Here is a 22515-nt window from a genome sequence, read left to right on the forward strand (position 1 = left end):
TTCTTTTATTTATTTAACAGTTGCTTTATTATTATTTTGAGCTTATGTATTATGTCATAGATTTAGCTTATGTAAATTTTATGTGCATACATTTTTGTATTAGAACATGTCATAGGTAGACATGTAACGTGATTGATAACGATGTGGATGTGGTTGAACGTATAAGATCGTTGTAGCCTATTCTAAAATGATATTTCGATGTGGTATATGATATTTGATGTGTTTATATGATTAGAGATTGGTAGGTTTTCGGTATGCTTAATGGGTGTTAGTCGGGTGGAGGAAAAGCCGATGGTATCACCTGTATACAAACCCTGCCAATACCTAAAAGGCATACCGAAAACCTAGGTCCATTTGGTGAATTAGTTAAAATGGAAAGTGTACTTGTTAAATGTGAACATGTTGTTATGTGGATGCATATTTGTTGTTAAACGTGAATGTGCTGTTATGATCGAATTATGAATATATGAAGGTATATGATTAAATCGAGGTTATATGTTTGTTTTATGATCGAATTGAGGTTATATGATCATGTTATTATCAATCGAGGTTATATGTTCGTTTTATGATCGAACCGAGGTTATATGATCGTTTATGATCGAATTGAGGTTATATATTCGTTTTATGATCGAATCGAGGTTATATGTTTGTTTTATGATCGAATCGAGGTTATATGATCATGTTATGATCAAATCAAGGATATATTGTAACATCCCAAGATTTTAAGGTAAAAGAAATTAACCCCTTTTTATAGTTTTAACATTAAATTAATTTCCTAGTATTTTATTTTTGGATATGGGGTTAATTTAGTTGGAACTTTAGCGGATAGTGGGTATTTTAATACCAAGAAAATCATATGGGACGTGGCATCTCCAAAGAGTGCCAGCCCTCTTTTTCTTTTGAGTCACCTCCCACTTCACTCATTCTTCTTCTTCTTCTTCTTCTTCACTTCATGCATTCTTCTTGCTTTCACTAAATCAAAGTTTAATCTTCCAAGCCCAAGGTAGAAATCAAAATAATAATCATCATTAACAACTCTTATCAAACAAGATTAAAAAGTAAGGGTTTGTGGAATTGTGGTGGAGGTGGCCGAAATTTAAGATGAAAAAGGGGAAGAAATTATGTACTGAAAACCCTAAGTAATTGTCTTTTTTGTTGAGGTAAGAAATTTCCCCAATTTAGCTTTATCTTTTCTTTTGAAATTAGGGTTCATGAAGGAACCCAAATTTGGGGTTTTGCTAGAAATTGGATTGTGGTTAATTTTCCCCCAATTCCTTAGTTAACCTAGTTGTCATTGAGGTATATAATGTGTTTGATTATGAAATTGATAAGTTCACCTGATATTTTGGGTTTATGAGAAAAGATGAGTTTTTCTAGTTATTGAAATAATGATGAAAATGGTAGAATGAGCTACCTAGTGTTATTGTATGAATGAAAGTAACTCAATGACAAATGGGCTGAGTTTTGGGTTTAGAAAAGGCTAGTAATTGAGTATGACTAGGTTAAGCTAGTCAAATTGAGAGTGAAAGCTTATGCATTTTATGATATGATCATAGGTTGAGCTTGTTGAGCATTATTGTTTAGCTTTGTTGTCTTTATTGCGGAGGAGGTGAGTATACTTGCATACCTTTGTGTATACGTTGGGTCAATTACCATGAGATGTGAATGTTCCAAGCATGGTAATTGATTTGGCGTTTAGCCCATGTGGGGCATAGTTTATGAGGCCTAAGAACCTCCGGGGCCTAAGAACCCCGATAGTTGATCGATTGAGGCCTAAGAACCTCCGGTAGCCTAAGAACCCCGATAGATGATCATGATTATGTTGTTTAGCTTATATGGATCCATATATGTATTTGATAGTGTGCAAAGTGAGCATGTAAATGTGACACGACGGTGTCATAGGTTACATGTGAAAGTCTTTGCACTTGCCTTCTTTTGTATTCGTAAATGTATGCAAGCATATTCACTAAGCCTTTGCTTATATTTTAGTTGTTTATCCTTTTATAGGTAGTTCTGGAAGAAGGAACTAGTGTGGTTGATTTGAAGAAAGTTGAATTAGAGCTTGAAGTAAATTTTGGAAGTTCTTGAAGGTATATAGGTCATCCTTCGATGGATGATGATCTTTTGGTGTAGATACCTAGTTGTCCCTCTCCTTTGGCTCTTGGTACATTTTGGTGTAATGGTCATATTTCTTGTGAAGTTGTGAAGTTGAAATTTGGTCAAAAATTGTGTCAATTTGGGTAAATGACCCGTTTGGTGGTGTTCATGGGTTTGGAAACTAAATATGGTTGTGTGAAAGTCAAAATGTGTTTATAATGTTGTTAGAAACTTTCAGAATGTAGCTTTGAAGTTCTTTGTGTCATGGTAAGGATTGCAAGATGGTTCAAGTGTCAAAAATGGAATTGGGTTGCTGATCAGGTAGCCCACTGCGGCGCAGTGGGGGTGGTTTTACCCACTGCGGCGCAGTTGTTTTCCTCGTCCTTGTTTTCAGATTCTCTCACCGCGGCGTAGTGGGAGAGTGTCAAACCCACTGCGGCACAGTGGGACCTTTTCCCATTTTGTTCCGAGGATTCCCACTGCGGCGCAGTGGGGAGTTCTCGACCCACTGTGGCGCAGTGGGTTATAAAAAAAAAAAAATCTTGTATTTTCGATTTATCAAGTCGGGTCCTTTCATATATGATCTTGTTATGTTCGAATTATGAATTTAGGATCATGATATGATCGAATTATGAACGTTATTATTTACATACCCATATATGTATGTATATTGTATGAACTGTTGTTGTAAATCGTTGAACGCCTGAAGATGTTATGTGATCTTATGAACTCACCAACCTAGTATTGACGTTTTTGAGTATCTTTTCAGGTATATGAAAAATCGCTTGCAAGCTATGAGTTGATGCCTATAGATGGACCTAAGGATCATTTGATTGCATTCTAGATCTTAGACTCGGGCACGATGCCTCAGTTTGTTTTACCTTTCATGGGATTTGTATCTTGTATTTTGACTCAAGTATGACAACTTGTTTTGTTAATTTGACATTATATAGTTTCTCTGTGTAATATCCATTTGCAAGCTCGTTTCAGGTGTATCTCACGTTTCCACCACTGGTTGGGTGTTACACCTGTGAACGTACATTAAAACTTTGTTGAGCTCAAAATCACACAAGGGTATAATAATTATAATTGTTCAATGGCGAATCAGAGCAAAAAGAATAAGCCTTACCAGTTATGGCTACGATTTACAGCCACAAATAACTCACACAACACAATTTGTCTAGTTTTCTTAGTTATCATTTATTTTGGATCACTGACAGACCATAGGAATGTTACTAGTGATATCACCCGACCATAATCCAAAACCAAATCACCAATTTGGTTTAAATCCTATCTTTCTATAAAAAAAAACCCCTTAGTGAGATTTGGTACCACTTTTTCAATGACTAAGGACACTTTCTTTGTCTAGTTGAAAAGACTCTCATGAAAACACTTTGCTATTGGGAATTGCGAGCAAGCAACACCGCAAGAATCTTTACAACTCGGTTTGAATGAAGCTGCACTATACCCTCACAAGACATGCGGAAAGAAGAACTAGAGAAAGAACAAGGACAGACGTTTAATTAGTAAACAATTTGTAAGCAATTCCGCATTTCACATCAATGTTTTTTTCAACACATACCCACCCGGAAAAAGTAGTCCGATTTGCAATATGCTTCTATTGTTGTATGCAAATCTGTTATTCACTTACTCGTTATTATACTCCTTTTTCTATTGACCAATCTCTTCGAAAGAAAAAAACCCTTCAAAATGGGCCAGTTTTTAAATGAAAATTGAAGTCCTAATATGGGCCATAAGCCCATAAGAGAACACTGCTGCTAGAATTTCAAATCGGGTCTCCGTCATTTGAAGCCCGTCGTTGAACGGCATATATTTTTAATTGTTTTGCTTTTCGAAAAAATTAAGACTAGTTGTAAATTGATTAAATAAAAGTTTATTTTAAATGGATTAAGTACTTTTTAAAAAGTTAGTATCTTAAAGTACTCTAAATGGGATTGAGATCCTCTAAAATTAAAATGAACTTATGGGATTGAGATCCTCTAAAATTGAAACGAACTTTATGGATAAAGTTGAAGATTTTTTTGACCATTGAATTATAATCAAGGGTTAAGATTAAAAAATTATTAAAGAGATTGTTTCCACTTAGCTAAACTTTTTAATCATGGTTATATATTAAAGAAAAACTATGATCAAGTTAAATTAAATAATGACTTATTTGGTCATAGTATCTTAATCTTAATTTTATAATCATACTTTTAACCAATTATCATGTGCTTGTAGTTATGTTTAATGATCTCATTATTAACTTCTAAATTAAAACAAAACAAATTTACAAGACATGCGGATCTCTTTACTACACACCCATAAACGCCAAAAACATGACTTCCCCTTAACATACAAAAGTGAAAATGAAAGAAGATGATGGCGTTATTCTATTTAAAGAGCAGCTCTTACTAGCCATAGTCAAATTGGTTACAATACTATCGAGCGACCATGTCGATCACTTCGAATTTGACTAATCAGCCTTACAAACCAGTTGATTTGTCACAAATAATTACGTTTTAAAAAAATGCCTACGAATAAAAAGTGGGATTTAAATGTAAAACGATTTGAACTATGGAACAAAAATAAGCTGTAAGTTATATTGGGTAGAAATCATAATAAACTTGGGCTTTGGGCTTATTTAAGTGATATTGGAATTTTTTTATTTTTTTTTTTCAACTTTAAAGTCCAAGGAGGTTCATTAAGTTTTTATAGAAGGGGATCAACGCACATAGTTTTTAAAATGTTCTTTGTTACTAGTGTTCAGATTCGTCTATTGGACGGGTAGTCTCAAGATATATAAACTTATACATGACAAAATTGGCGGGTTGGGCAGGTTTGGGCAACGGGTCAAAACAGGTGCGGGTCAAAACAGGTCTTTTCAAGAAAGCGGGTACGGGTAAAAGCGGGTTGGGCGCGGGTCGACCCGCAATTATTTTTTCTTCTTCTTCATTTAAAATTAAATTGACAAAGCTTGAAAATTAAAAATTTCTTTCAAAGTTAAAAATAGGAAACATAGCAAAGCTAAATAAAAATAAGAATAATAATCATTTGTTTAAAGTAATACAGTAATCAGTGGCGGAGCTATGTGATAACCACGAGTGGTCATGACAACCCCACAATATTTATAAAACTCTATATTTTTAGTACTATATTTATGAAATTATTTAGTTTAAAGGTAATTGGCATCCCAGACTGATGTAATTTAATTTTGTAGTTTAATTTTACACACATTAATATCATTAAAATTATTCGACGACCCCAGACTGAAAATCCTAGTTCCGCCATTGACAGTAATAATAAGAAAAAGAAATAACTAAATAAATAATGCTAATACTAAATAAAGTGATGTTTTTAAATAACAAAAATAAAATAACAGTAGTAGTAATATTCTTTTAGTGAATCTGATCGAAATTGAAAAGAATAATTAATTGCAAAGAATAATTAGTTGGAAAAAAAATTATTAATTATAGAGTTACATTATAGCTCACGTTAATTAATTTATAGAAAATCCATTAAACTTGAGCTTCACTCATCGAAATTGAGGGAGGGTGGGTTAGGTGAAGTGGCGGCTTTGCATTGGAGCAGCAGTGTGTATCACGAATATGAGTGATCACCTCTATATAGATTTAAAAACCGTGAATCGGTTTTCCTGCCTTCTACATTATTTTAATATATTTTTTTCTATGTCTCTTCTATTTCTTCTCTCACTTTCTACCCTTTATTCGCGTTTATTTGTCTTTTTATTTTATACAATTTCTATAATGATTTGTACGATATTTTCTATTTCTTTTCGTATTTCACATATAATAGTATAGTTTTAATGCATCTTCATTTTTATTTTTTTCTATTTTGCCACATTTTTTTCCCAATTAAACAAATATAATTAGCTATATGATTAACAATTCTTTTCTTTCAACTATTTATAGAATTGATCATGTAAATGTTTACTATATTTTACATTTGTACACGATCATACATTTTCAGACATGCATTTAAACAAAATAAACAAACGAGTGTATCTTCCGCGTGTATAAGGTTTTTGAAAACAACGTTATGTCTCTCAGGGTGAAGCCCGGATGACGTAACTAGTTCACCTTGAAGACCCGTTAGACCCGCATAAATATATTAGTAAGTTTTAGGAGTTGAAAACAAGACCCGCTTTTATCCTTTTCTTAAAGCCCAATAATACCCAATAAACAAAATAAATTACCCAATGAGACCCAATTAAATAGGTTTGGGTATGGATTGCTAGGGCTATATAAATCTTATAATTGTGAAACAAAAAGTGTATGACCAATATCACAACTTAATGAACACGAAAATTAAAGAAGAAACATATGAAAATTAACTTCATATAAATATTGATTCTAGTTTACCTTTTTTTTTCCAACTTTAGTTAAAAAAAAAAAAAGAGAAACAAAAAATGTATAACTAATATCACAATTAAATGAACATGAAAGATAAAGAAGAAACATATGAAAATTAATTTCATATAAAGATTGATTCCAGTTTACTTTATTTTTTCAACTTTAGTTAAATAAAAAGGAAAACAAAAAGTGTAGAGTATATAAATTGAAAAATACATAACAATTCATCAAAAAAGACCATCTCGAATGTTTTGATTTTTTTTAGTTGTTCACTACACAGAGTCGTACATAATGGTTAACATGTGTTGACTTATAAGATTTTTTTTATTAAATGTCGGCCATTTTTTATTAAATAAATATAAAAAAATAAAGGATTAATAAAAGTAGAATAAAGGAGGGGATTATGAGTGTCAAGTGTACCCCAAACGTACTCTTTTAGTTATATTATAGGTAGACTTTACCCTTACGGGGATCCAATAACCGCCTTAAGTATACATACATCCGCCTTAAAATGAGTCCGGCTTGATGACACGTTGTGCACTCTCTCTGACCCACCTCGGTCGACATATTTTCCGTCAAAGAAATAAGAAGTGCGGTTCGTTTTAAACTTATGTCTCTAAAGTTGTGACCCACTTTAATTGTAACGCAAATAGAGCAAAGTTTATATTCCTAAGCTTGAAATGGGGCTATAATGTTAATGGAAACATGAAGCATTATCGATTGATTTAGAGACTTGAAGCTTAAATTTTGGTTTTGATAAACTTAATTCTTGCATCCATTTGTAGAACTTTGATGTTTGTATTACATTCAATTTTGTTCCCTTTCGAAACAAGCTCATGCAAAAAATCACCAAAGAGGTCATATCCTTATGAGTCTAGCTAGCTAGCTAGTTTAGTTTTCTGTCCATGGTATGACTATCTAAATCTCATCATCTCCGTGATATCTCGTTATTGACCTGATTGGATATTGATGTTGTTGTTGTGCACTTGTGATGCCCAAAAAAGCTCCCGAAAGGCTTAAATCGTGTATTCATCTAGCATTGTCTATCTCCATTGTCTAATTAGTCATCTAGAGAGACAGAGAACCCTCTCCTGAAATCTCATGCTTAATTTTAAGAAACATGTTTTCTCATTTTTTTTAATTTTTGGTCTTAATTATTCTTTTTTCCTTGTCTTGAGGACAAATCTTTTGTCCCGAAGAATCTTGTTTGGGATGACAACTCATAGACTAGTTGCTTGTTTGCTTTTTTGTGAAGAACATTTGGGTGTAAAGCAACGTGAAAATTTGTGTATGTGGAGTGTGGTGACATAGCTGGCCGCTGGGGTTTTGATTTGATCAAGGAACACGGGATTTTGGTAGATCAAATCTACAAAATGTAGGATGATGTATTATTGTAGGCTCAAATATTGTCACTTTATGTGGAAATGATTCGAAAGGACACTCTCCTAGTATATAGAATGATTTGTACCATGAAACATCTTTTTCACATCAACTCTCGATGTCCTTTCTTCATTTTGAAAGAGGATTTCATGTAGATAAGGATTTAAATTGGTAAAGGGGTGGGAAGAGTTTAGTAAGAATATATAAAACTTTGCATGGAAAAAAAAAAAGAAAAAATTTTGGTTTCAACACATTTTGTGATGCTAAACTTTGAATGAAAATTGCCAAAAAAATTAAATTTTGGTTCTTGACACAGTTTATGATGAGGCTGTTGTTCAAGTATAATTTAACAAAATTTGATGTAGGAGCTTCTCTCGATAAATTTAAATCCTATTATATATGATTAAAACATCAAGAGTTGTATCCTTCGAAATCTTGGCCAATAGTCTTTACAATTGTAATTTTTTGGATAAATTAAGTTTTTGGGAAAAGAATCTGTGTATGTAATTTGTTTTCAGCTACTGTTGTAGGAAAGAAATTTTGTTTTGGTTCATTGTATTTAAGTTTGTCTCAAAACTGAACGAATTGTGTAAGAAATCGGCGTGACACCATCAAACACCTGATATGTGGCCCAATAAGAGACCACCACATCAGCATTTAGCAGATTATCTACACGATTTGTTCAGTTTAGCAAGTTACTTACATACAATCAACCAAAACAAAATTTCTTTTCTACAATAGTAGCTGAATATAAGTTACATATACACAAAAATTTTTTCTCTATACAGATATGCAAAACCTTTTTTTCTACAACAGTAGTATTATTTTAGTAACCAAACATAATTACGAACATAACCCGCCAATGATAAGAATTCAACCTGACAAAAGAAAACAAAACTATTTATAAAAAATTTCCAACTGTTTTCAATAACTAAACGGGATAATTATCCTGAAATGTAACAAACTTTGTATGAATGTTTATATTGTGAAATAACTAAAGTTGTGTTCATTGTATGTAATCATCTTTAAATTATGTTTATTGTAAGAAATTGTATCCGACCAATAAAAACTAACAAGCAGCAATTATATATGGTTATCACGTATGTCTTTTTACATACACTAGACTTAATTTAAAGATGATTGATTACATACAATAAATACAACTTTAGTTATTTTACAGTATAGTCGTTCAAGATAACTTGTAGATGTGTCAATTCCCAAAAACTTATACAGTAATATACTAATATCAATCACTCAACTTTTAAACACTCATTATACTATTAATCACAAATACGTAATTGTCAACTATCATTACTTTCAACCTTATAATTCGTTATATACCTTCATTGACAACTTTAACCTAACAAATAATTAAAGTTAAAATAAATATGAAGTATTTGATCCATTACATTATACGGATATATGTTAGTATAGATATACATGGAAATGGATACAAATATATGTACGTATGCATCGACTAAAGCATATGCATATATAGTCATCTCTTTTAGAAAATGTAAGTTAATAAAGAAAATTATAAGTATAGACCTAAGGGCCATCCAATGGACCATGAGTGGTATGTGAGTTTGTCACGAGGGAATGCCGTCACCAACATTATTTTTCATGGCGTGGCAAAGGTAATTAAGGGTTTTTTTTTTTTTTTTGAGGTATAATTTGTTTTCTAGTGAGTTTTATATATTCCAAGTGAGATATAATATGATATGAGATATTAATGGATGAAAAATGAGTTGTAAATAAAATAATAAATATGTTATTGAAAAGATAAAACTTCTCTTCTCTTATATAAATAAAACAAAATTTTTATGATATCATTATTTTCTAAACAATATACACTTGTCATTATTAGAATTTTTTATATTAATTATTTCTTTTTTATTATTTTGATTTATGACAACATCTTTATTTAAAGCTTAAATCATTTCTTATTAAATTATGATTTGTAATTTATTTCTTTTCTACCCTAAGTCTCATGTAAATTAAAATGTGATTATTTAATTTATGATTTATTTCACTTTTATTTTTGTTATTTATGATGTCATTTTTTTAAAAAAAGTTTGTATTATTTCTTTTTAAAAACTCTAATAACTTATACATGTTAAATTTTCATCATCTACATAATTTTGTCATAACAGTTTTTAAATTATTGTGCAAATTAAAAAAAATATTTTTTTGTTGAAACATAAAGTATAATATTTTGAGGTTATGAATAATATATTTATTTTATTGTTTACGCACACTAAGTATATTTGATATAAAATTTTTAAGGGAGCTGTATACATTTTGCTTATCAAAACTATAAAATATTTTAGTTAATTATAACATAGAAATTTAAGAATTTACCAATCAATTTTGTCACAATTTCAGTGACAAAAACATGTTGTTACAAAACTTTTATTAATAAGTCCGGGTTAAACACATGTTAATTAGCTAGTGAAATGAAATAAAAAAAATTGGTTGAGGGTAATATATGAGGATAGAAGTGGAAGGTCCAATACCAACCCACTTTTGAAATAAATATTCTTGTAACTAATTCCATAACTACCATGTAGCCATGTAAGTATCACATGTCACAACATTTTTCTAGATAGGTATCACCGATTAACATGCTATTTCATTTATATTTTTTTCAACGTTAGCAAATTTAAATATTATTCTTTTTTAGTAATGGCAGGTTGCAAGATTATTGCCGCCATTCATTTTTCCACTAGCTAGTTTAATCAATGACCTTATACCATTCACTTGATTTGGACATAAATCTTTATTGTCAACTTGATTAGGACATTAATCTTTACTTTTATGTTGTTGACTATATATATATATAGGTTATATAAGTATTAACCTAAAACATAAAATAACATGTGAGCCGTAAGACCCTCCATCCAAATTAGATCAACAAATAAATTTGATGATGGCATTTTTGTTATTTTTTGGAAGTTCAATGGCATGGAATATCCATAACTAATTTCCATGTTTCTAGGTTCCTTAACTTAATTCGTTATTCGTATCTAACACCATTTTTTTAAATGTATATTAATTTTTATTTTAGTTTGTGATGCATTTATATAATTTATTGATAATTATTCAGTTAAACAAAACATGATGCACCATTTTAATAGTCTGTGCATCATAATTAACGTAGAGAATCACAATGCATCGTCTTGATATCAATATAGTTTTCACAACAGTTCATTCACATATCATTGATGCATATTTTTTTTAAAAACATTCACGACAAATCATTATGATGCACAAAAAATATAAAGACTTATCTTTTTTATTTACAAACTTTACAAAAATCATGGTATACATTGATCCACATTGTTTCAGTAATGAAATTGATGCACGAGTAATGAAATTGATGCATGAGTATTATGTAAAAAGGGATGCACAAGTATTATATGAATAACACCTTAAAATTGTAGAAATGATAGATAAACATATATAATATGTATTAAACACTAATGTACATGTTTTATCCCTTTAATTAAATGTTAATACTGATGCACAACATCAACGACCCAAGTTGCTTAATTTCTTTCAATCTTTTGATTTTTCCCAAAACACTTAGCCATATACTCGCTGTCAAAAAAATGGAATCTATGAAAACATGTTGAATTTCAAAACTTCTTCATATATAAATGGAGTTGAAATAAATAGAATAACGATATACCTGTTTTCATTCAATAACTACCTAAAAATAATTTTCCATGTTTTTTTTTTCTTTCTATTTTTCATGCTCATAAGTAGAAGATGGTTACTTCTTAATTCGTGAGAGAATTGAAAACACGAGAAGAGAAAGAGAAATAGGGGTGGGAGGCCGGTAAATTAGGGTGAAGATTGATTGTGGTAGTCAGACTATAATACGGAATTACGGAGTAATACGAAAGAGAAGTTTACAACTTTACCCTTTAATTATTAAAAACATAATTAATTAATAGAAGACACTGTCAAGCTTACCTTTTGTCTTATTTGTTTTATGTTAATGGTTGTTTTATTTTACCCCTAACATATATATATATATATATATTTATATTTATCTGTTCTTTTGCTTCATATCAAATTTATGTGTTTTTTTCAAATAAAGACCTATACAAGAACTTTAATTTAGGTGCATTAATTGATTTTATATTGATTATAAAATTCAGAAGTATGATTTTAATATAAAAAATATAAATCTTAATAAATCTTAAATTCATAATTACCTTGATATCATATATATATATGGATAATGATAAATCAACATATTTGATGTGCCTAAAGATATGCCTAATAATAAGATGATGATATGTGAAAAAATCAGGGGACAAGATTAGGAAAGAGATTTAGTGAAATCCACATGTTAATATTTTAAGGTTTTAGGTTGATTTTTAGACATATAAGTTAGGTTGAGTAATCATTTTCATATATATATATATATGTATTAATGGTAAATTTGGGTTCAGCGAAATGTCTTTTCATATACTCAACTCCAATTTCAGAGGAAACTCATATTGGAAAAACCTTTGTCTTTATTCCAGGAAACATTTTACTCAACCCTAGATTTTTTAGTCTCAGGCTACACCATATATCAATTCATCTATCGATGATTGGTTATCTTGATATCATATAACTTTATTAAATATTAATTCGATGCATTAAATATTATACCTTGTTGTTAGGAAATCCAAGGGTTAGATTCACAATATATAAATAAAAAATATATATATGCTTTACAACAACCTTTAGGGGTTTAGTTAAAAATAGTAGCATGAAATTTAATCTAAAACGAAGAGAGTATTTAACTATTTTCTTTCTTTATATATAAACCAACAAAGTGGGTAAAATTTAATCATCAAGCAATATGGGGGATGGGAGAACAAGAGGCAAACCTTTGGTGCTAGTAGCAAGTCCATTTCAAGGTCATATGACTCCCATGCTTCAACTAGGCAGTGTTCTTCATTCCAAAGGCTTTTCCATAACCATAGTTCACACCAAATTGAATTCTCCTGACCCTTCAAACCACCCCGAGTTCACGTTTCTTCCTCTTTTCGACAACTTTTTAGCCATCGATGCTTCGGCCAACTTCACAAAGTTTTGTGAAGTACTTAATAATAACTGCAAAATGCAGCTACAAGACCACTTGACTCGAAAGATTAAAGAAGGGAAAGAAGCAAACGATGAAATGAATCAAAGGATCACAATCATACATGATAATATCATGTACTTTGTAGAAGAAGTTGCTAGCAATTTGAATCTTCCTAGCATAGTTTTTCGCAGTTCTAGCGCATCATATATGCCGGCTTTCCTTGCCCTTCCTAAACTTCATGCACAAGGCCAACTTCCCGTGCAAGGTTAGTTTATGATTTTGCACTTTTGCTTAGAAATACATAGTTAATTACACACACAAAAAAAAAGAAAAAAAGAAAAAAAAAACAACTTTGGTCTTGTTTCTATCTATAAAATCTTAAAACTTTCAGAAATGTTAAGCTTTAGGGAATCCATACTGATTTTTACTATGTATAATGATCATTTTTATTTTTTGTTACAAGCACCAAGTCAGCAACCCACACGGCATTCGCCAAATCAACATTACAACTAGACATGGTAATTAGTACGGATATTTTACCTTGAATTAAAATTTTGGGATTTTCAAGATTTTATGCGACAAACTGACAACCAAAAACAAGAGATTATTGAATTTTATTTAACTTGTGGGAACTAGGCACATGTTTAAAGAGACAATGAGATCTAAATTTAACCAGATTGGGTAAATAAATTTACTTCAACATGTGTTACAAGTTAGAAAAATCCAAAATTATTACCTTATATAGAGCTTAATTAACTAATTGAACCATACATAACTATATCCTTTATGCCATCAACCCCTAGAAGTTTAGTAGATAGTTAAAAAAAGTTTCCCCTTCTCTCCCACTTCACACCCCAGAACGCGCTATTCTTATAAATTCGCTTTGACATTTTCTTAACCCGAAATGTCTACATCTTAGATTCCATGCTGCAAAAGCTAGTGCCCGAGCTCTATCCGCTTAGATACAAAGATTTACCATTTAATAAGACATCTACAGAACTTGCAAAGGAAATGTTTGCACTTGCAGAGCATATTAGAGCCCCTTCAGCTATTATTTGGAACACTATTGATTTTCTAGAGCATTCAGTGCTTACAAAACTCCGGCAGCACTACAAGATTCCAATTTTTGCGATAGGCCCATTAAATGAAATGGCAAGAGGCCCGTCTACTAGTTTTCTCAAAGAGGACACCGATTGTATCTCATGGCTCGATAAACAAGCTCCAAAGTCGGTTATTTATGTAAGTTTAGGGAGTTTAGCCACTATGAATGAAAGTGAGTTAGCTGAAACAGCTTGGGGGCTAGCTAATAGTAAACAACCATTTCTATGGGTTGTTAGGCCCGGTTCAGTTAATGGGTCGGAATGGATTGAGTTTTTGCCAGAAGGTTTTACGGAACAAGTAAAAGGCAGAGGTCTCGTGCTAAAATGGGCGCCACAAAAAGAAGTTTTGGCACATTATGCGGTTGGAGTGTTTTGGAGCCATTGTGGTTGGAACTCGACTTTGGAAAGTATTTCTGAAGGGGTTCCAATGATATGCCAGCCGTGGATGGGGGACCAATGTGTAAATTCTAGGTATTTGTGTTATGTATGGAAAGTGGGCTTGGAATTGGAAAATTTGGAACGAAAAGTGATTGCGAATGCAATTAGAAGGCTTTTGGTGGATGATGAAGGGAAAGAAATGAGGCAAAGAGCAATTAGCATGAAAGAAAAGGCCAAATATGCTTTGTGCAAAGGAGGGTCTTCATTCAACTCCTTGAATAACTTGGTAGAATTCATCTTGGCAAGATTTTAGAAAATTGCAGTTTGGATCACCCTTGTCATATGTATCTATTTATATATTATGCGACGGCTAGCTAATTATTTGTATCTAGTTATGTATTATGCGAAGATGTATTATGCCTGCCAAGGCTTTCTATCTAATTATATTAAAGATGTTGAACATATAGATCAGAGAGGTGACAAATGATTGAGTTCGGGGTATCATTTCTACTGGATCGACAAGTTACAATAATAAAGCTAGCTTAAAAGCACACGGGGTATCATTTATGTGTTGTTTAAAATTTGGGGGGATTTTGTTAGCTGTCTGTTCCAATAAATCAATGCATAAAGAAAGATAAACACATAAATCCACATCAAATATAGCAGTAAATGGTATACAAATTGATTTACCAGCTTATAAAAGTTTTAGCTAGATTTTAGATCAGAATATTGTTAGCATAAATCATTTTCTGTCGAAAGCTTTTTAAATGTATAAGCAAAATAGTTATGATTAATAATGTTATGGTACCTCGATTGTGTAAGTATCTAAAATGGAAAGGAAACTAGAAAGGGATCTATGAAGGACCACTAATCAACCATTCTAGAGTACTATACGGAAGTTGAACCCATGATAGTTAGGTCCTTGACATTGACACATTGGTCCTAAGATGGAAAAAATTGACACCCTTTTTGTAAAGATAACAAGGCACCCAAGAAAGTAATAAGCATGTAATTAATGGAGAGATTAGTGATCAATCAAATGCTTAAAATTGATTGATACTTGAATTAGTGAAATTTAGAGTTCTTCCTTATATATGGCCCCCTTTTATAATGTTTTCAAAAATTGAAAAGTTATTAAAAGCTCCTAGTATACAGGAGAAAGAAAGATTATCCACTTTGGAAGTTTGATATGACACAACATAGAAGAAAAGTCAATATACAAGAAATGACCCAAAGTAGTGCTAACCATTTGTTTAGTATAAGAGCATGAAATCCAAATGCTTTGTCTATCATGATTGAACACACCATATGTTCCATTGATTATGGATGAATTCTTAACCTTGTTGATAGTGATTGTTGTCAATTGGATGGTCCAGTCACCGGGTCCATTGAAACCCAAGCGCCATCATGGATATAGTTACCCTCAAAACGCATGGGCTTGATGATTTTTTTTTTTTTTTCAAACAACAACTTAATAGTAGTTAGCATTTAAGACACCACATTGATATCCAATTGGGCATTATGCGAAGCTCGAGCCACGCATGGGCTTGGTGATATATCTCTTATTCTCTCAACCTCCATTTCACGCACTTCGATCAGACGATCACATTCCAAACGCCACCTTTAAAGCTTCAAGAAAGCTCCGATTTACTTGATTATTTTTCCAAATAAGAGATATTAAAGCCATATGGTAATGGGTTGAAGACAAGTAGACAACCCACCACCAGTGATATCAAAGCCGGATGATAATGGATTGAAACAACCCACTAAATTTTTTATGGCGATTTAACGAAAATTCCAAATTCAAATTCATGGTTATAAGTTTTAAGAATGAATGAATTATGAATGTTCTGAAGAAATTTTAAATCGCCAATTGGAAACAATAACACAATACAGGTTTACACTGCAATTTACAAAGATAACAATTCAAATACAATATAGAAAAAATGATAAATCCTCCTAATCAAATAACCTAATAATCCTCTTAAAACATTGAAGGTGACATGTGGTATCCACTAATTCTCTTTCCTAATCTTGTCCCCTAATTTTTCCACATGTCATCATCTCATAGTTAGGAGAATTATTAGACTATTTGGTTAGGAAGATTAATCATTTCCCTAAAAACACATCAAACACAACTTTATCTGTTCAAAACAAAATAGAATTAAAGGGTTAAGCTCAACTAAATAACGAGCATCGATATATTAATATCGATTGCGAACTGTTGTAACTTCTAATAGTTGTCAGACTATTTTATGGACCATTGGAAAAGAAGAAAATGGGTTGATAATAGGCCCAACCTGAAATGAACGACGTTTTTACTATACGAATTAAAAGCCCACGAAAAAGTATTGAGTCTGCCAACAATCATGTATAAATGATTTTCCTTTGTATCCATCATCAAGCATAGATGAGATAATAATTTCTCCAATGAAACTTCTTGCAAGTGTACATTGACCGATCTTCCTACCTTTTCAGCTTAATTTAGTTCTTTCATAGTATGGTAGGTTTTGAATTGCCACACGGGTTTAGAAATTAATCTCGTACGTAAGATCGCTTGAAAGTGTAGGAATGATTTTGGTGCTGATACATGGCCTTTATAAACCTTAAAATGTACCAGGAACTTTTCGTCTATCAAGTTGTCAAAAAGATCACATCTAAATTTAATTAGATACATATCAATGTCTAAATAAATTTATGAGGTCAGGTGTGTATTACTTTCTACCATAAAAAAAGCCGAGAGTCCACTCAAGGATGAAATTAAGTCATTTATCTTTAAACAATTAAAGCGTCGTTTGCTCCACCCTAATTGAATATACACCCAAGGAAAAATCCAACTTAAATAGGCTCCCTTGACAACAGGGATTAACTAATATTGGAAGCTGAAATTACGTCTGGCAAGATTCAAATCGAGGTGTATTTAATGTGTCATGTTCAAATACGTTAGAATAAAAAATGAATTGATATCCTTTAAAATTGAAAATAACTTCATAAGTTGAATTATTTTCATCTTTGAATTAAAATATAAGATTAAGATTTAAAAATATTTTTTTTAATCTTGACTCTAGATTTTAATCCAAAAGTCATGGTTTCCAACTTTACCTCTAAAATTGATTTTTAAGATCTCTACCCTCAAAGTGAGCCTATCCACAAAGAATATGGTTGTAAGGAAAAGTTATAGTATTCGGTAGTTTAATGTAAAGACAAATTTATTATTAAAACTATTTACCAAAATGGTGTAAAAAATAAAATAAAAAACACCATTTTAATAAATAATTTTAAAAATACACCATTTTGATAAATATTTTTTTCAAACACACCATTTTATAGGAGTGCTTTGCATATGGGCATTAATTTATTACTAATAACTAGTCCGAACCAAATCCCCATTAATATACTAGCATTCTTGTGGATATCGAAAGGCATCTCAAAAAAGACAGGTAAATGAGACACGGCCTCTTAACTTTAAAACTTGTTGTTTCTCATAATCAAGATTCTAAACAATAATTTTAGAACTAACACCTTAGGGAGATCGAAATGGAAGAACATGACCGAAAACGGCTGCCAATATTGGTGGTGCTAACCGCAACGCCATTTCATGGTCACATGACTCCAACACTCCAGTTAGCCACAGCCCTTCATGCAAAAGGCTTTTCCATAGCCGTAGCTCATTCAAAACTAAACCCTCCTAACCCATCTAACCATCCTCCAGACTTCACCTTTCTCCCACTTTTCGACACATTATTAGCTATCGATCATTCTGGTAGCTTCACTAATTTCATCAACACTATTAATACCGAGTGTAGAGCATCATTTAAGGAACACTTGACTCGGTTGATAAGTGAAGGAAATAAACGGATAGTTGTCATCTATGATAACCTTATGTTTTTTGCAGCAAGCGTTGCTATCGAGTTGAATCTTGCTGCTATCATTTTTCGTAGTTGTAGTGCTGCTTACTTTCCTGCTTTCTTTGTTCGGCAGCAGCTCCATCAACAGAACAGATTTCTTGAACAAGGTAATTAGTTAATTGGAACCATATACAAACACTACTTAGTCACCACCACACAAATGGGGTGTCTTTTTGACTCTTCGAATGCTTGTACTTTTTCCCCTTTTTTTAAATAGAAAATGCCAAGGTCTATAAAATTTTTTTGTACTTTTCATATTAAAAATTCACCTCCTGAATTTTATTTGTTAACAGCTAAATTTTACACCAAAGCTAGATTTACTTAAAAGTTAATACAGTCCAAGAGAAGGATATTATGGAATCTTTCTGAATGAACCTAAATTAAAATGGGTTATATTAATTTTATTTTAATCACTTTTTCAATTTTGTAAGTATCTAGTATAGCAAAAACTAATATCATCACCGGTTTTCTACATATTACATGGTTTTACATATAAAAGTAAGGATGCGTCAACGAGGTTGGTGGCTCATTTACCATCTTAGTTTCACTCCTTACATTTGTGGGTGGGTGAAAGGGGTGTATGGGTATTTTGAATGTACTAGGTTCCATCCTAGACATTCGGGGTAATTTAAGAGTATGGTTGGAATAGTTTGCCATTAAAAAAGAAAAAAAAAAAAAAGAGTACATAATTGGTTTTAGAAACACATTAAGGCTTCACAGGGCATCAATTTAAGATGCATATTGATTTTTCAATCTCAGTTGATTGGAAGAATTTTTAGTATATGAACTTATGTTAGGTTCCTATGTGGCAAAGATTTTGTGATGCAGGACATCGTGCCAAATCACCATCCTCTTAGATACAAAGATCTACCCTTTGCGCAATCTTCTATCGAAGATTGGAGACAACTCGGTGTAATATTCAGCAAACAAGCACACCCTTCAGCTGTTATCTGGAACACCATTAGATCCCTTGAAGATGAGTCATTAGCCAAAGTCAAAGAACACTACCAGGTTCCAGTTTTTGCAGTCGGGCCACTGCACAAAATAACACCAAGCCCACAAACCAATTTTCTCAAAGAGGACATCAGTTGCATCACTTGGCTCGATAAACAAGCTCCAAAATCCGTGGTTTACATAAGCTTTGGAAGCTTAGTCACATTGGATGCTAAAGTGCTAACCGAGATGGCATGGGGTCTAGCAAATAGTAACCAACGGTTTCTATGGGCTGTTCGGCCCGGTTCAGTAAGTGGACACGAATGGCTAGAGTTTTTGCCAGAGGGATTTCTAGAAGAAACTAAAGAACGAGGTTTGATTGTAAAATGGGCTCCCCAAAAGGAAGTGTTGGCCCATTTTGCAGTTGGTGCATTTTGGAGTCATTGTGGTTGGAACTCGATATTGGAATGTATGTCAGAAGGGGTTCCAATGATATGTCAACCATTTACCGCGGACCAATGGGTTAACGTGCGTTACGTGAGCTACGTGTGGAAGATAGGACTCGAGTTGGAGGTCTTCGAGAGAGGGGAGGTAGAATGTATGATTAGAAGACTTATGGCTGATAAAGAAGGGGAGCAAATCAGAATTAGAGTAAATGATATGAAGGAAATGGCTAAACAAGCAGTGGAAATTGGAGGTATTTCTCGTGAATCATTGGCCGATTTGGTGAATTTTATTTTGTCATGTTGACTGTTGAGAAACATGCTATTTCAATATATGATCATATTGTTGGGATCGATCACCTCAAACGAAGAAATCAACACGCAAATAACCAATAATAAAGTAAACAAAAAAAAAAAAGCAAACGACACAATATTTACTTGGTTCGACTCAATGAGTCTAATCCACTACCACAAAAATCACTACAAATGTTGGATTACAAGAATGGAGACGCTCACTATCAACAATCTATAAACCGTCACAAAAGTTCACTCTTACAAGAAACTCACCTCTCAAGAATTTCTCACCATAGGCGGAACCACATTGTAATTAGGGGTAGCCCGGGCCCCGAGCTATGGGTCTGCTAAATCGACGTAGTATAATTTGTTTTCGAAAGTGATGTAATCTTTATGAGTGTTACGGGTCAAAGTAATATGGGAAACCTGTCAATGTAACTAACTCTAAACTTTAAAAAGATTTTTCTAACAATAAATCTTATAAATACATATTTGTGCATCTAAATGAGAAATGGAAACTAGGAAAATGCAAAAAAAAAAAAAAATCTTTTAAAAACAACCCAAAAAATCTTAAAATTGCTAAAAATTATTACAATCTAGCCTTTGTCGGTATTTTACGACAATACAAGGCCAGTGGTAAAAAAATTTTTAGCTATGGGTCACTTCAAATCCTGGTTCCGCCACTGTTTCTCACACAATACATAAACCTCTAACAATAATTCCTATTTATATAGACAAGACACAAAAGTAGTTTTCTACCTACACCAATGTGGGACAAAAAACTTTGGGTCAATATTCATGCTTGCTGCCTTATACAAATATAATTTATATAAAATGGACTATAAGCATAGACTCTTACAAGTCACGAGTAAGAGTCGAGTCCAAACGAGACATCTCGCTGAGTGATTTATTTTTCTCCGGACTTTTACGAGTCGTGGTGTGAATTTCAAACGAGTCAATACGAATCGCAAACTTATGATTGTTATAGTTTGATAACACGATTATATATATATTTTTTTTGAACGGCGATAATATGATTTAATTAAGGATTGGGTAATTGTAAAACAAATATTAAAGTAAAACAAATAAGATAAGATCTTGATCCTTAGATTATGGTTAAATTGATGCAAGAAGATTCACAAAGCAATTAATGTATGATGATTTTCATGATGCATGATGATTATCACTGAAGAAAAACCTATTATTTTATTTGTTTTACTTTAATATATAATTGTTTTATTTTACCTAAGCTTTGATTATATATTATATATAATATTTATGGTTACATTATTTTTCCTTGAGAAAAGCCTGGGAAGGAATCGGGTTTTCAGCGAACATGTTTTGTAACTATTTTTATGGTTACATTATATATAATTATTTTATTTGTGTGCTATTTTTTATATTTCATTTTTTTTAACAACACACATGCATTGAACATGTTTTGTAACTTTATTTTGCCTTAATATAGGAATATTGTTGAGATAACTTCGGCCCAAACGACCAAATCCAATCCCTTTGTACTACATATAAAATACAAACATCGTACTATCAAACACTTTTCTACATACATTATCGTACTACATTTTACCTTAATCACTATTTAATCATCAACAACATACACTAATTAACATTCATAACAAACAAGTATACAATCAACAAGTGATATATATAGTATAATCAAGGCTCCACCACCAATGATGATGATGAATGGCGGAAACACGACAATGGGAATGCCACGACGAAAGAAAATGATGATGCACATGACGTTTTATTGGGGGAAAGACGCGTTGATCCTATTTACAGGTTGGCCCGGGGTTGATAATACTGGAATGTATGTTTTAGCACTCTTTTTTGTGTTCTTTCTAGCTATCATTGTGGAATGGCTTGCACATTGCAACGCCGTTATGATGAAATCAAATGGTGTAGCGTCGACTTTGGCTCAAACGTTGGTGTACACTATACGTGTGGGGCTCGGGTTCATGGTGATGTTGGCATTGATGTCGTTTAATTTTGGTGTGTTTTTGACTGCTGTGTTGGGACATGCTCTAGGGTTCTTTTTCTTTCGAGTGATTATGAGATCGTCGGAGCACCAAGATGTGGTTTCGACTGCCTGTTAATGTTATATTTTGGTTTTGTAATTATACTTACCTTGTTTTTAATAATGTGTAATCATGTCATTATAAAAGAACTTGATTTTAGTAGATGTGTAATTGTAGAAAATGTAATAAGTTTGACTTGTTCAAAGGTGTTGCCAATACTCATGTATTTTTGTATGCCTATGTGATATAATTTTGAAGAAAACCATGCTCTTTTGAACTAATTTTTTTATTTTTTGAGAGACAAAAGGTGGTAGCGTTAATTAGTGATGGATCCTTTAAAGTTAGTGATTTATCTATCATGTGCCCACATACATCAGAACCAAAAGACCCAACTTAATTTCCTTGGATAGCCTAAAGATAGACCTCTCCGTTTACTTGTTAAGAGTCACTTTAAGCAATCGTTCTTGAGTTTTTAACAAAACCT

General features: G+C 32.1%; 3 protein-coding genes across 3 annotated transcripts; all 3 read left to right on the forward strand.

Annotated features, from left to right (window-relative positions):
• Window positions 1-12711: 12711 nt before the first annotated feature.
• LOC122609228 (UDP-glucose iridoid glucosyltransferase-like) lies at window positions 12712-14903 on the forward strand. The gene is made up of 2 exons (XM_043782287.1): window positions 12712-13201; window positions 13856-14903. The coding sequence occupies exons 1-2, from the start codon at window positions 12712-12714 to the stop codon at window positions 14725-14727; spliced, it is 1362 nt and encodes a 453-aa protein (XP_043638222.1). The 3' UTR covers window positions 14728-14903.
• A 2968-nt stretch (window positions 14904-17871) lies between these two features.
• On the forward strand, window positions 17872-20052 carry LOC122608019 (UDP-glycosyltransferase 76H1-like). Its single transcript, XM_043781102.1, has 2 exons — window positions 17872-18429; window positions 19137-20052. Exons 1-2 carry the CDS (start codon window positions 17952-17954, stop codon window positions 20003-20005), a joined length of 1347 nt encoding a protein of 448 aa, XP_043637037.1. The 5' UTR covers window positions 17872-17951; the 3' UTR covers window positions 20006-20052.
• A 1261-nt stretch (window positions 20053-21313) lies between these two features.
• LOC122608632 (copper transporter 1-like) lies at window positions 21314-22151 on the forward strand. The gene has a single exon (XM_043781723.1). It carries the CDS (start codon window positions 21687-21689, stop codon window positions 22107-22109), a length of 423 nt encoding a protein of 140 aa, XP_043637658.1. The 5' UTR covers window positions 21314-21686; the 3' UTR covers window positions 22110-22151.
• The last annotated feature ends 364 nt before the right edge of the window (window positions 22152-22515 follow it).

This window comes from Erigeron canadensis, chromosome 7 (genome assembly GCF_010389155.1).
Source record: "Erigeron canadensis isolate Cc75 chromosome 7, C_canadensis_v1, whole genome shotgun sequence".
NCBI lineage: Eukaryota > Viridiplantae > Streptophyta > Magnoliopsida > Asterales > Asteraceae > Erigeron > Erigeron canadensis.